The 15,525-nt window shown below is 39.6% G+C and overlaps 2 protein-coding genes across 2 annotated transcripts in view; one reads left to right on the top strand and one right to left on the bottom strand.

Moving 5' to 3' along the window:
* Positions 1 to 2,994: 2,994 nt before the first annotated feature.
* LOC108960904 (cucurbitadienol 11-hydroxylase) lies at positions 2,995 to 10,523 on the top strand. The gene is given in 11 exon segments (XM_039317787.1): positions 2,995 to 3,025; positions 4,040 to 4,128; positions 4,222 to 4,283; positions 7,867 to 8,097; positions 8,594 to 8,625; positions 9,032 to 9,183; positions 9,498 to 9,746; positions 9,825 to 9,914; positions 10,018 to 10,096; positions 10,173 to 10,279; positions 10,392 to 10,523. Coding segments are annotated over 11 exon segments (1,254 nt in total).
* Positions 10,524 to 11,984: 1,461 nt separating this feature from the next.
* LOC120296126 (nascent polypeptide-associated complex subunit alpha, muscle-specific form-like) overlaps positions 11,985 to 15,525 on the bottom strand; it is a 5,226-nt gene continuing 1,685 nt past the window's right edge. Inside the window, exons 3-4 of the mRNA XM_039317786.1 lie at positions 13,965 to 14,668; positions 11,985 to 12,076 (exon numbers count right to left, since the gene is read on the bottom strand). Of these exons, the coding sequence (XP_039173720.1) occupies positions 11,985 to 12,076; positions 13,965 to 14,668 (796 nt within the window). The remainder of the gene's footprint in view (positions 12,077 to 13,964; positions 14,669 to 15,525) is intronic.

Genomic DNA, 15,525 nt, shown 5'->3' with positions numbered 1-15,525 from the left:
ACGTGAATGCAGCTAAGCTCTGGGAAAGTGCAGCTCCTCATTTCTGTTTCAGCCACTTTAGCAATCCCTCCCTATGCCTTCAAACCCTCTTGACCTCTCACTCAACTCAAACACAACCCACAAACAAACTTCAACCTTTAATCATGTGAACACCTATAAGTACGACGAACAAATGCTTTCAATAGCTTTCATAGCTAAAAAGTTTCACAATTACCATCTGCCACCCTAGACCATAAATAAACGTGCAAACAAAGCGAACATTAACCCAACCAACCAAAATAATAATCAACAAACTTTGCACCACAAAGGTATTAGAAAACTCCGCGTTGTGCAAGTGGACCATTACTCAATTGCTTCGGCGGGCGTTAAGTTTCCATTGATCAGAGAAGAGCTGAACGTTTCTTTTCAAAAAGAAAACCTTGCACTGGGCTCTGTCAAATGTGAACATATTCACCTTCTTCCCTCAAGATTCAAAACACCTGGGGAGGAGTTGAAGTTAATGACTCAATAGGTGGCTCGGTGATTAGCACCATCTCAGGAAATGAAATCACCGTGACATATTACTTTCATCTGAGAAAATCATTGCATGAATCATCTTCCATAGGCCAGATGCAGTGAACTCCGGCTTTAAGTTGTGGAGAAAGATTTGCATGTCCATCATTCGTCTCATCATGAAAATGCCGGAGTGCTCACGCGGTTGCCCTATGTGGCGACCTAGAAAGTATGCCCCAACAGGCGACTACTTCTGAATCATTTGTAACTTACTTCTTGTTGAATGCGTTCAACTCAACCCCCACCAGAGAGCAAGTGAAGTACCGCGATAAACAACGAACACACAGCCGATTCGACGTGAATGAAGACGGAACTGCACTCGACATTGGAGAATTGCTCAGAGACGAGGGGTGGAAACCGACCTGGATCTACAATTTGGACTTCCAAGATATCAGTGGACGCGAAACTTCAGCAAATCGCCCGATGATTGACTTGGGACTGTGAAGGATGACTAAACAACGGCGGGAACGCCCTCTCTACTCTGCTATCTAGAAGAGAAGCACACCGCGGCTGCGGTGGCGGCACAGGAGGAGGAGTTCCGGAGACGAGGGACGAGACGAAGAAGCTCCAGAGAATTGGACGAGAGAAAGACTCGGGGGAGAAAGATGGAGAAGCTCTGAAGAAAGGACGAGAGGAAGGAGGAGGAGACGAGGACGAGAGGCGGGGAGAAAATGATTTTCTTTTTTCAGAAATGGACATCATTTTTCCCAATTTTAAGAAGTTTACACCCCAAACACAAAAAATTATGGAAAATATTCCATGAAACAAATATAGCCTTAAGTGAAAGAGAAAAAATCATAAAAGATCCTAAACAATGCGCATCAATGATACATTTATCCTAAACTCTATACTCATTATAACACATTTACTCTAAACTTTTTATGATATAAAAATATAACTTGTACATATATGATACATTTACTCTAAACTTTTTTATTTTCCCTAGTGTTCGGTCACTACCAAAATCATTGGTTTTGTTCGCCAAATAAAGATATTAACAAAATTCATTTGTCAACATTAGTTACTAGAGCCAAAACTTTAGAAAGAAATCCAAGGTCCAATCATCACTATTGTCCCGACGTAATAACGAACGGAGATTCTTCAGCTCTTGCTAAGTTTGACCTGAGTACAAGTGATTCAAGGATCAGATGTAGTCAAAATGAGATTGATTATGCTTTACTTGAATTGCTCAAGAGCTCCCTAGCCTAATTTGGCTCTGATATTTAAACCGAATTGGCCCCAAACTTCCTAATAAGTTATTTTTAATAACTTATAAAGCTTAATTTCATTCGTTCAAATACGTTCTATGTTAAATACACGAATGAGTTTCCATATGACAAAGAAAAAATCATATCAGTTGTAGTTTTCATTTTATGATGAAATTCGAGCCAGAGCTTAAGTTTCATTATAGAAATTAATAACTGAGTCGTGTCTAGATAGGGTGGTATTGAGACATATAATACTTAATGAGTTAAGCTCAAGCTGAAAGTTCAAAAATAAAGCCCTAGGAAAATGAAACCTCAACTTCAAGTCAAGTGTGATTATACATTAGGTCAAATCAATTTATTTCATTTTGTACATTTGGTTTGTTCTAAGGACCTCTAATTCAAACCTCAGAGAGTAATTTTTGTTCCATGCTTAACGAAAATAATGATCTCATATGTCCAAATTAGTCATCGCATTACAAGTATGATATTTTTGGGAAATAGAAAAGTACGTAGCACTTGATACCCACTAATTAGCTTTCAAAGACGAGGATGTCTTGCTATGGAAACACCTAAAGTTTTCTCGGCCCTTTCCTATTGACCTTTTTCGGAAGAAACGTGCTGGTTCCGTTCTTGACCTGAACCGTCATAACGTATATGATTCAAATATGGTAAGATAACTTCGAATTGCTCATATCCTATACTTTGTTTGGAAAAATTTAGAATATAACGATGATGAGATCATATCCAATGCCAACGACCATCGTAATTCTGATAGTAGTCCCATTCTGTTTTTAACCATTTTCTTTTCTCTTATCTAATTTGAATCAATCCCATATCTTAGTCCCAGTTAAGTTATCTCGAGTATCATCCGGCCTTATCCAGGTTCATCCCATCTAGAGATGTCGCCAAACCATAGATATGATGGAATTTATCTGGTCTACCGAAATCACTGCTCAACGGGCCATCTCTCACTTGGGCCGCAAAATGGGCCGGACGAATTGCTCGGCCCAAATCAGGCCGAACCGATCGAGCCCATTACGAAAGCACGACTGCAAATCCGGCTCGTCATCTTGTCGGCAACGTTTCCCATGGACGCTGCTACTGTCTCCAGATCGCGATCGAGGCCGAAAGCTCGGGAGAAGCGACCGCCGGGGCGGCGAATGATCTCCTGCGCGAATCTCCACTCTCTCTTCTCCATCTCGTAAGCTCGAGCTGAACGCAGCTTCCGGCAGCCATGGCGCTCAACCTCCGCCAGAAGCAAACAGGTACGTCAGCGACCAAGCTGTGCTCCTTTTCCATCGGTAGGCGTTTGCCACGGGGCGAATCTGATTCGTAATCTTTTTTTGCACGCGCAGAATGTCTCCGCACCCTACGCTTTTTGAGAGGAAGTGCTAAAGCCGGCCTGAAGAAGTAATTGGGAATCTGAAACTCAATTGATGTGATTCTTTTAAGTATCCAAATAAAAGACATATTAATACAAAAGTAAAAGATAATTGCCTATAGAAGTGGTGAATTACTTGAGATTAATGGTATTTTTTAAGTATGAATAGTTTGGTTCGGTTTTTTGGGATACCGTCCATCTAGATTCCAAACTCAGCCCAAAGCAAAACCCCAATAGGGTTTTCTCTTCCAAAATGCCATTATAATCCCGTATGAGGATTTGGCTAGGATTTGAACCCGAACTCAATGCGCTTCCATTCTTAGCACCTAGGATTGGGGGAGGCTGGATTTTGGGGTATTTGTGTCGCGCGAGATGACAGACTGGGGAAGGAGAGTGGCTGCCTGGTTCTTTATTTTGAGCTTGATATTGTTTGATAAATACCTGGTTTACATATGTTTTCCCAATGAAAGTAAGTTCTGGAAATAGTGGAAAATTTCTGGGTGGAGATGGTGTCATTCTAAGATGACTGCCATCATTATAACAAGATGCTGGAATATCGTTCATGTATGCCTGTTTTCAGCTACAAAGGATCCAGTATTTGTTTACTTAAAATGCAGTTGCAATTCCTTCTTTACCTAAAAGGTTTGTGCAGCCACTCTAAATTTTGAGGACAGATCGGTCAATGTTTATCTTAGTTCAATCAGTTCTGTGAATGAACATTTTTCTTTCTTATTAGTCCCTTCGTGCTGAAATGAAAGCCAAAATGCATTTTCTCCTTGCAGTTTCACTCAGACATTGTATTCTATATGTTTCCAGATGTCGCTCAGTGAAAGTGTCAACATCTTGATGGTGGATCTCCCTTGATGCAACCTTAGATGTCTGATGACTGCAACGACAGAAATAAAGGCGGAAAATGTAGATGAAAGATTGGCAACTGGACAAGCAGATTTGCGGTGTATCTTCTGCATGAAACTCATCCAGGAAAGAGTGGGTGGTTACAAAATAGCTTCTTTTGAGCAATCCCAGAGTTCTGCCTCCTTGTGCTTCTCAAGATACTTGTATATCATTTTCTCTGTGTAGGTTGTTTTACTAGATATGCAGGCATTTATTGTCGAGAAAAGAGACATTCTGGTGTCCCTTAGGTACTCACGTGATTTGCGCTTATCGAACACCTTTCGTTGTTTGTGAGTTAGCCTTTACATGTTTCTCCAGTTTTGATACCTTACGAAGGTTTACTACTTTATCATCTGTTTTTTTTTTTTTTTTTTGAATGTTGAATGTGGCAAATTTTTGCCTTCAAAAGTCATGTTTAACTTTCGACCAACACATGTTTAACTTCATGGGTTTAAGATGCAATTTTCCCTTTCAAATCAGACAAGAGTGCTGAGGATGTACCGCTTATCACCCCTAGGATCTTGTCAGCCATTTTCGAATTTGGAATCTTCTCACGAGGGCAATTTTATCATTGAATTTCGAGTCTGACCTTGAATTTTCATAGTCGCAGTTGGAAAATTGTCTTTAAAGATGTTGATTATTTGTTGCTGCTGCCGCTGCCAAAGGAACTCCCTCTTTGAAACAGGAGAAAAACAAAATTATTTGTCTGATTTTGATATAAGTCATGGAAGCTCTGGAATGCGAATTAACGAGGACTTAAATCTTTCTTGTTTGTTTTTTGGGCCGGACTATTATCTTTTATTATATATAAGATGGCACAGGAATACAAAAAGTTTAATTTTACAAGATATTTCAGAAACAGCCATAACTACATTTGGTATTTTATTTGGTACTTCATTTGGTTTGCCTCAGTGGCTACATTTTCAATATAGAAGGGGGAGGTGGGGTTTGAATCCTCACTTTCTCAGGAGGTTGGGGTGGAGACGTTAGGGTGGAGACGATATAGTTCTGAGAACGAGAATTAGCATTAGAATAGAATAGGACTACTAAAAAAATTGAGAAATAGTTATAAATATAAATCAATTATATATATATATATATATAAATTTAGTTTGTATCAAAATAATTTTTGACAGACAATAATCCCAAAATATTGTCCATTTGTGTTTACTTTTAGGCAATATTTTATAATTCCAACTACTTAGTGCTAAATCTTATGCTCACGCAAACACCATTTTGGAACGCCTGCAATGTTAATTGCAAATTACTTTTTTGGTGTAAAGCTTGCTATTTAGTAAAAAATTAGGAACAAGAAAAGTCCATTGCTCAATTAGAAGTTGAGGTTTTAGTAGTGCAAGGCATCGCTTTTGCTGAACCAAGAGAAATTCAATTGGGGAACTTCGGATGTGGGTGCAGTAGTTCAAATGGTCAAAACAGAAGTACGCTCTCTCGAGTGGGTGTTTGTTTCATCGTTCATACACTTGTTGGGCATCCATTTAAAGATGGTCTCCTTGCGACATGAGGAGAGTCTCGAGCTTGAAGGGAAAATATATATAGGTTGTTTCGTTATGTGTTGTGGCAGTGACTTTGTGGTCTGGCTCAGCACCCTTCGCTGTTTGGACTTGGAACCAGTAAAAGGATGGAGGTGACCCAGTTCCATTGGTTGAACCAATCTGCAGATTTCTCAGAAAGAAAATCCTCCTTGGTGGTGGTAGAATTTGATCACTTGCCTCTGAAAATTCTCACACTTTTTTTTTTTTTTTTTTTGCTTTTAGAACCAACTCTTTCGTCCTCTAATAGCAAAGCATCTAAATGACTTCTTATAAAATTAGGGCCAACATGTGTCATGTGATGATGGAGACTCAAATCAACAACCCTATATATATATAATATATATATATATATATATAAGGTGCACATAACCGATGCAGCTTTGTGCAGATTTGTGATTAAAAAAGTGCATTGTTTTCTATATATCAGCCCTTTATTCTAGAATGCATTTCTAAACTTAAATTGGACAGTTCACCTGGTCTAACTATATAGACCGGTTGAACCATTGTACCATTAGATGCGCTGGTTCTTGGACCAATATGTTTTTAAAAACAATTGTAATAGAAGCTAAAGTTCATAGATAAACGCTCCCCAACCAGTATGCCGTTTCTCCACATTAGTCTTCCATTTGTCTTTTAGATTTCAATAGTCCTATCATACGTTCAAAGGACAACAGGCGGGTTTGAGATGTATGACGTTGTTGCTAACCCGATTGCTTTTTGAGAGGAAGTGCTAAAGCTGGCCTGAAGAAGTAATTGGGAATATGAAACTCAATTGATGTCATTCTTTTTAACTATCCAAATAAAAGACATTAATACAAAAATAAAAGATAATTGCCTATAGAAATGGCGAATTGCTTGAGATTAATGGTATTTTTTTAAGTATGAGTAGTTTGGTTCGGTTTTTTTGGGATACCGTCCATCTAGATTCCATACTCGGCCCAAAGCAAAACCCATTAAAGTGTCCATTTGTTTTGCGAAAAATGACGATTTGGAAAACATTTTCTTAAAAATGATAACTTATATTGTTCAAATATTTAATCAATGAAAAATATTTTCATTGTAGATAAATATTTTTCGTGCACGATGAAAATATTTTTCATTTATTTATTTTTGTCAGTGCCACAAACGATTATTTTCAGAAAAATATATTCAAAATCACTCATTTTCTGCTAAACAAATGGAGGTAACATCTCTTCCTCCAATTTTCTTTTGTAGTTCTGAGGGGAGTGCATGAGTTGATATAGTCTATATCAATTTGGTCTTATATGGGGAACGAAAGCAAACCAAAGTGAATTGGCACTGAAAAACTCAATTAGCTTGGCTTTGGTTTCAGATGTGTGTAGAAAATTGTAATAGTATGGTGTCACACTAAAAGATAATCTGTTCAAATGCATAAGCAAGATAGGAATCGCGTGTTCTATGTTTGGGAAATTTTCAAATAGGCCCTATTTTCTCAAAAGAGTCATTAGAGTAGATCCACTCTTAGATAAACCTTAGGCGTGGAGTCTTACGTCACCGCTGGAAATGGATAACTTTAATCTCTCTTGGCCGGCCAAATCTTCGCATGCTTATGAGCACGTGCAACTCACATGCGACTATGGGACAAAATTCATGTAACTTTGTGAGAGTTACCTTCAGGCCTTGTACCATTGATATGTGTTGATCAAGGGCTAGGTGTGCTAGGTGCTACACGAATTTTGTGGAAACCACCTCCAAGGCCTTGTACTACTCAAGGGCTAAATACTATATGATGTCATGAGCCTTGTGGAAGCCACTTCTAGGACATTGAGAAGTAATGTTGTACGAGTTGGACAATAGAATGGACTATTGACATTGTTTTTTTTTTTTTTTTTTTATAGAGATTAACTAATGGATTTGACCATTGATATCTGAATTTTGATGGTGAATTTAAATCAGTATTTCTGATTTATACAAAGTTTTTTTGAAATGAAACAACTTATACGTGATTCACCATGTATCTTATACTTTGAGTTTGGATTATGAAGTTTTGATAAGTTGCTCGATTTACTAATAAGAGATGTATTATTCACTGAGCTGTGATTGCTCACTCCTCTCATTCCCAATATTTTCAGGTCTCTTGGTTAGCGACCTATAGAGCGAGAGTGATATCAACAGACTTTTGGAAGTTGAATTCAGATGATTAGAAATTGCATCATTTGGGTAGAAGAATAGTCGTGTCATCCTCCCTTTCTGCTGGGATTCGGGGTGGCACAGTTCATGCACATGTTGGACATCTATAAATATGGTCTCTTTGCAGGATTGGAAGAATCGCAAACTTGAAGAGAAAAATGTGGGTCGTTTCACTGTGCCTTGCGGTAGCGACTTTATTGTACTATGTTCGTTGGGTCTACAAGTGGAGAAAACCCAGATGCAATGGAGTTTTGCCTCCAGGTTCAATGGGTTTGCCTCTCCTTGGGGAGACTCTTAAGATCTTGATTCCCAGCTACTCTCTTGACCTTCATCCGTTCATTATAAAGAGAGTTCAGAGGTAACATCCTTCCACCCAATGCTTTGTAGATTGCGGGGTCCATATTAATTTGGTCTTGTGTGGCCTGACTCTTGAAAACCCGATTAGATTGGCTTGGGTTTCAACCTTATTGTGAATATCACGTGTGCGTCAAGTTGTAATGGTATGGTGTTGCACTAAAAGATTATCTGTTCAACTATATAGTTACAAATCGAGTATTCTATGTTTTTAATCTGTCAGGTTGAGTTTAGTTTTTCTACTGGTAACATTCTTTGGTTTCTGAACTACTGAAATTTTTCTATGTCGAGGCCAAACCCATAACGACCTACTTCTTTTAACGTTGAATATATATATATATATATAAAAGGATTTTGAGAAGCTTGAACGATGAGAAAGCGCTTGAGTCCATTCTTAAACTCTTTCAACGATGTTTGCTTAATAGAGATTGCCGCAAAGGAAACAGGTTCTCTTGCTCCCTGAAAGAATTAACGTGATAATCAGTGTATTCTATTTTCAGGTATGGGCCAATATTCCGAACCATTCTAGCAGGTCGGCCAATCATTTTTTCTGTAGACCCAGAATTTAATAATCACATCCTTCAGCAAGAAGGGAGGCTCGTTGAAATGTGGTACTTTGACACCTTTGCCAAGATACTTGCGATGGAGGGCGAATCCCGCTTGAGCAGAGTAGGTCTTGTTCACAAGTACATAAGAAGAATCTTTCTAAATCACTTTGGCTCCGACATCCTCAGAGAAAAACTGCTTCAGAAAATAGAGGAATGGGTTGAGAGATGTCTAAGAATGTGGTCCAGCCAACCGTGCATCGAAGTGAAACAAGCTACTTCTGCTGTAAAACTCTAGTTTGTCCGTTTGGGGCATGTTTCCTTTAAAATTTACAGCATTGAAATTTTTTCATTGAGCTTACAAGTTATTTTGTTGAACTAACCATCTTTTAGATGATGTTCGATTTCGCGGGAAGCAACTTTTTAGTTATGATGCTGATGAGGCTTCAGCAGACGCTACCAATGAGAGGTTCAACAGGTTCTTGAGAGGTTTCATGGCATTTCCCTTGAATTTCCCTGGTACTGCATATCGTAGGTGCCTAAAGGTAATTGAAAATTGCAACACCTCTTATGTTTTCTTACATTTTTATCGACGGAAGAAAATCTCAGTTGCCATTTCATTTTCCCCTGCAGTTAGGAAATGCCCGTAGTGCCAACTTCAACACCTAAATGGTTCAAAAAGATAGTATATCTGAGTTTTTTCTTTAGCCATAGAGGACTGACAAAATAGGCTTAAAGGAGTAGGAAAGAATGGTTTATGAAGTAGAAAATTAGTTTAAGGCAAACCTTGGAAACAAAAAAAGTTTTGAACCAAATACATGAATCTTAATCTTTTTGACAATTCATCGTTTCACTCCAGGAACACAGGAAATTGATAGATATGCTCAGAGGTATCCTGAAGGAAAGACTCGATTTAGGGAAAACAAGCAATGTGGATTTTCTTGATCAGGCAATTGACAGCATGCGCGATCAGGAGTTCCTGACAGAGGATTTCATAGTTCAGTTGATGTTTGCGGGCATCCTCGCAAGTTCTGAGTCTATTTCGACAATGCTGGCTATGATCTTCAAGCTACTGTCTGAGACCCCAGCAGTCCTAGCAGAATTAAGGGTGAGAAGATTTACTTAACGAGTATGAACTTGCCATATTGTGAAAAATTGTTCAATAATGGCAACGATTACATCGTAGGCCGAGCACAAACTGATCCTTGAAAAGAGAGAGCAGCAAAGTACTGCACTTTGTTGGGATGAATACAAGTCGATGACTTTCACGATGCAGGTGACCCAGAATCCCTTCACAAGAATATATATAATTACGCCTTCTATGCAATCGTGTTCCAATATGTAAAAGTACTCCTTGAAAAAAAAAAAAAACACTTCAGGTAATAAATGAAACACTCAGGCTGGCAAATACCGTTCCAGGGGTACTCTGAAGAGCATTACAAGATATCCCAGTGAAAGGTGAGTGGTCCCGATGGATGTTCACACTTTTGAAACTCTAATTAGCAATATACTCTCACAAACTATGCACTTGCAGGATTTACGATCCCAAAAGGGTGGTCGATCATGGTAGTCACGACCGCTCTTCATACCAATCACAATGTGTTTGAGAATCCTCTTGAATTTAACCCTTGGCGCTGGAAGGTGCGACACTTGAAAAGCTAGCAGATATTTCTTGATCTTTCTCTTCAATAAATCTTCATGGACTGAATTTTTTTCGTCTTCTTGGCATATCTTGATGTCCATGGCATATCAGGATCTAGATTCAGGCACAATATCGCAGAACTTCACGCCTTTTGGTGGAGGAATGAGACAATGTGTGGGTGCAGAATACACTCGAGCCTTCTTATGTGCATTTCTTCATGTGTTGGTCACAAAATTTAGGTAGACAAATTCTCAATCCCTTTCCAAATATATTGGTTGTCTCTGGCAAGAAAATGTGGCCGAGATCTCGTGGCAGTTGTCTCATGATCTTCTTTTATGTCTTCTTATTTACAGGTGGACGGAAATCAAGATGGGAGATGTCTACCGCAATCCCGTACTAGGTTTTAAAGATGGTGTTAACGTAAAGCTTTCAGAGTCATGGGACTAGAATATTATGATCGAGTATCGATCTGAATTAAAGATCCCCAGCCTTTAGATATCATGCACATCTAAACTTTTCCTTTTGCTTTTTGCAGCGTACGAAGAGGTCAAAACATGAGAAAAGTCTAAATAAAAAGCACATAAAATTGCTTCTCTATAAGTATGCTTCCAGGAAAATTGATGATTTTTACCGAATAAGCATTTTGGGGTCATTCATTACAACAATATAAAGATGAATCGTCAGAATTTTTCTAATGTGGGCTACATTAATTGATACTGTAATTTACTATTCTACAGGATTAATCTAATAAAGTGAGATATTATTAATTAATCTAATATTGAGCTGGTTAATGTGGGCCAAGTTGAGCTCAGCCGGGTCTAGCCGAAAACCCTATAAATAATGATCAGGTCTCTCATCTAATCCTAACACACAAATATCCTCATATAAGAAGCATTTACGGAACAGTAAGGGTGAGGGTAGTCACATTGAGCCAATGATACAGAAAAAAATAGAGGAGAAGCACTTGAGCTTTGAATCATTGTTGTTTCGCATAAAAAATGATGGATTTTAAATCAAGTGCACAGATCTTTTTACTTATTTATATACTTTCTTGATTCTAATTATGGAGATCTTTAGTGTGCTTTCGCAACTTACATGTGGCATCAGAACAACCATAATCTAATAACTTGAACATACGAATTCGAGCATTTTTCATGATTTTTTGTGCGGTAAAAATCAAATTTGATCACACAAATGGAAAGAGCTCATTGAGACAAGCATTTTGAGTGGTCGCAAGATACTAGGGGACGTTGTATGTGCTTCCATGCATGGCCATCTGCGCATTGTAGCAGTGCGTGCGTTGCATGTGCTTGGCGGGCTCTCGCTAGGGCTTATGTCAACGAAGTTGGTAAATGGGTCGACCTGGCCCGAACCCAGGACTCGAGTTGACTAAGTTATTTGTTGATTGTACCAGACCTGACATTGATTGGGTGGATTTGTCACACCCCGATTCTCCGAGCACGTGCCCATCTCTCGGTGGTCGATTAAATTGCGACGTCTCAGGACGCGTCGCCGACCCATTCATTTTAATATACATGCGGAAGCGAATAATTAATCCCCAGACAACATGAAGATGAGATAGAAAAGTAGGGTCACAATTTTCTAAAACCAACCCACACCTTTATTTACATATCAAGCTATGTCATATACAATATTAGCCGACTATATACAAGCTTTGCAAAAAGGGGGCGGGCTACAGATCCTCTAACCATTTGAGTATTCGACTGAATACTCCGGGGTCCCTGGATCTAAAAGATCTGAGTCTACCATTAAACCACAAGGAGGATCTATCGTGCCTTTTCCAAAAGTAACCTCCAGCACCGATATAAGGATCTCTGACTCCGGTGTGGGACCTTCATTCTGTCCATTCCGCTCACGACGATACCATGATTTGTATTGATGGGGTACCTTATGGGGTAGACCCGCATCAACACAGACCATGAACCTCACGAGTTCATAGACTCATCCCCTTAGGTTCCCATGAAGCGGAATATAACACCTTTGCTCAGTAACCAACTTGGGAGGAGTTGCCATTTAAGAACTTAAAAATGTTATCCCACAATGGGGTGAGACGATATCTCAACAAGTTCATCCGCTAAGACCCGACTAAGAAGGAAATACGCCTAAAGGCTATCTAGTCACGCATGTGATAGAAGACTTACTTTTGTCTCAGTCATTTCTTGTAAGTCAGTACAATTCATATATTCACTGAATCACTTCAACAAATAAAAAAATCAAGTCAAATTGAGCCAAATCACTTAAAGGTCATTTGCCAAATAGTTGGAGGATCCTAGGATAGTAGCTTAGTTGACTATGCCTAAAAGTCTTTGTCGTGACCTAAATTTCGGGTGCACCACCTAGGGTTTAGGCTATTGGACTACTGAGTTTTAAACTTAGCTCGGGTTCTCCTAAACCCATACCACTCATTCGTGACTTAAATTCAAATTTTTAACATGCAAATGGATTTTATCTAGGAGTTGCCACTAATTAGTTTATGTAAGTCGATTAGACACTTAAGTAAAATAATAGGAGAATTATTTTACTCCTACGAACAAGAGATTTTAGGTACGGGACTTGGTTACACTAGATTTTTCTAATATCTTTTCGGTGCCATTTCTTTTATTTTCAAAAATGTCTTTGTAGGCGCTTGGTTTAATTTTAATTTAAATTACTATCATGCAAAAGGTAATCACACAAGTGCTCAATCATTATTAAACACTTCATGAATCAAACAAATTACATCAAAATAAATAAACACACAAAACAAACAATTTTTGGATTTTCTTTTATTTCGGAATTAAAACATGCACTTTAACTACATGACCTAATTTTACTAACAAGCTATTTCTAATTAAGTGAACCTAACATGCAAACTAATTGACATGCACCTAATATTTTTGTTTTTTTTTAATTAAATTTTGTAATAAAAGGAAACCTAATTAAACCATCTAAAATGAATAATTTTTTTAATTTATTTTAGGGATTAATTTGACTTAAACCCTATCCTATCTTAGAAAACTATTTTCTTAAGAAAAATGTACAAAGATTATCTAAGCCCTTATAAAAAAATAATTAAATCCAAGCCTAATCTATTCCAAAAAATTATAGAAATGTGCAATCTAAAAATGCAATTCTAATTTATGAAACCAACATGTTTTGAAGCAAGATTTGATTTTTGAATTTTTTTTTTTTTTTAGTGTTTTTCAAGACAAGCAATTATCATATAAACATTATATCTAAACTAATTGAGATATTCATCAAACGAAGGATTAAAATAACCGAAAAGGTCTCACAAATTAAATTAACGATTATTTTAACCCTAAACATCACAATATAATTAAAAATTTGAGAAAGTTCAAAATAATTAAAAATTTGATCCAAAGCCTTGCTGGTCAAATTAATAATTATAATGATTTAATAACCAAAATGCTATCAAAATGCCCAAAAAAATTAATATAATTAAAAAATGATTCAACGTTTACGAATCAAATTAATAATTATAATAATTTTGGACAAAATCCTGCAGAAATGTCTACAATATTCATAAAATGAACATCGACCTAATGTTTCAATTTAAATAACTAAATTTAAATAATAATAATAATAATAATAATAATAATAATAATAATAATAATAATAATAATAAAGCAAAATAAATGAAAAATAAAAATAAAAATAAACTACCTAAGGGGAACTCAACACGACGCGCGGCAAACGCGTTGACAGGTGGACCAGCGACGGCTTCGGCGAGCGGGCGAAGCGGCGTTTGCGGCGTCGGTGGCGCGGGCTGGCACGGAGGTGCGGCACGGCGACCAGCGGAGGAACGGAAAACAGAAGCAGCGGCGACGGGCTGGTTGCTGCGGGCTGCTGGTGGCGTCGGCGCTCGGAGGCGTTCGTCAGAGGGTTGTAGGTAGCGGCTCGTGGAGAAGGCGCGGCGGGGCGACGGTGCTGCACGTCGCGGGCGGGACCGGCAGGGTGGCGGTGGTGCGCCGGAAGGAGGACGGTGGCGAGTGGGCTGCAGCGGGCGAGTTGCAGGTCGCGGTGAGGCGCGGTGGTGAGCGGAGACGCGGTAGAGGCTCGGCGAGGGGGCGGTCGCGGGTTGCAGAGGCGCGGCGGCGTCGGGCTCCGAGCGGGAGGAAGGCAGGCAGAGGCGCGGCGGGAGGCGAACTGCTGCGGCGGAGGTCCCGCAGACGGCGAGCGGAAGCGTCGGCGAAGGGAAAGCAGCAGCGGCGGAGGCGTCGTGCAGAGCGACAGCAGCAGTGGTGAGCGTTTGGGTCGTCGCAGCCGCAGTAGGCGTCGGGCGCTGGCGGGACGACGGTGACCGGCGAGCAGCAGCTGGGTCGCGGGTCGCAGCGGCGTGGGTGAGCAGTGGCGTCGGGCAGTAGCAGCTTCACGGGGGCAAGAGCGACGGCGACAGAGCTTCGGGGTCAGAGGTGTCGAGTTTTCGCGGGGGAACGAGCGGGCTGCTATGGGCGCCGGGCGGAGGGCTGCGACGGCGGTGACGCGGGGTTTGCTGACGAGGCGGAGGTGCAGGCGTCGATTGCGCTGAGGGGCGTCGGTCGCCTGTTTGCTGCGGCGTCGGGCACGCCGCAGCTCCTGGTGGGCAGCTGCGGAGGAGCGGAGGACGCTGGCGAGCGATGGGCGGTCTGAGGCGCGGTCTCACGGCTGCAGAGGCACGATCTGCAGGGGCGTGGACGTCGAGCCCCGGTTTGGTGAAGAAGAAGACTCCCCTTCTTTTTTCTTTTTCTTTTTTGTGCTTCTTTATTTTTCCTTTCTCTGCTCTCACGTCTCTCTCACTGTACCTTTCTGTACCTTTTCTGCACTCCTTCGGTAAGCAAGACTCCCTTGTTGACTGATTGAATGGACGAAGGCTTCTTTTCTCTCTCTCCTTTTATTTTATTTATTTTATTTTTTTTGTCTCTCACGCCTTCTTCCCTTAATTCATGATTTGTAAATTGAGCATGATCTTACAATCGGCTTAATTTTCCTTAAATGTTTTTATTCTTTTCCTTTTATCAAACTCCTTACTTTTATTCACCTAATTTCTTTGATCAAGAATTTGCTTTCACATTTACCAAAAATTGAATATTCTTCGAATTCCCAACTTCTATGCACGATCAATTAAATTGGTTTTCCCATTTTTTCTTTTTATTGGTTCTAATGTGTTTTTTATTTTTATTTATTTAGGGTTGCCAAAATTAGGTATCACCAGTCTTGAAAAAAATGGTGTATTCGAAAGGTGTAA

Source organism: Eucalyptus grandis, chromosome 7, assembly GCF_016545825.1.
Source record: "Eucalyptus grandis isolate ANBG69807.140 chromosome 7, ASM1654582v1, whole genome shotgun sequence".
NCBI classification, from domain to species: Eukaryota; Viridiplantae; Streptophyta; class Magnoliopsida; order Myrtales; family Myrtaceae; genus Eucalyptus; species Eucalyptus grandis.
Note: the sequence above shows the minus strand (reverse complement) of the source record. Positions and strands in the feature narration are given on the sequence as shown.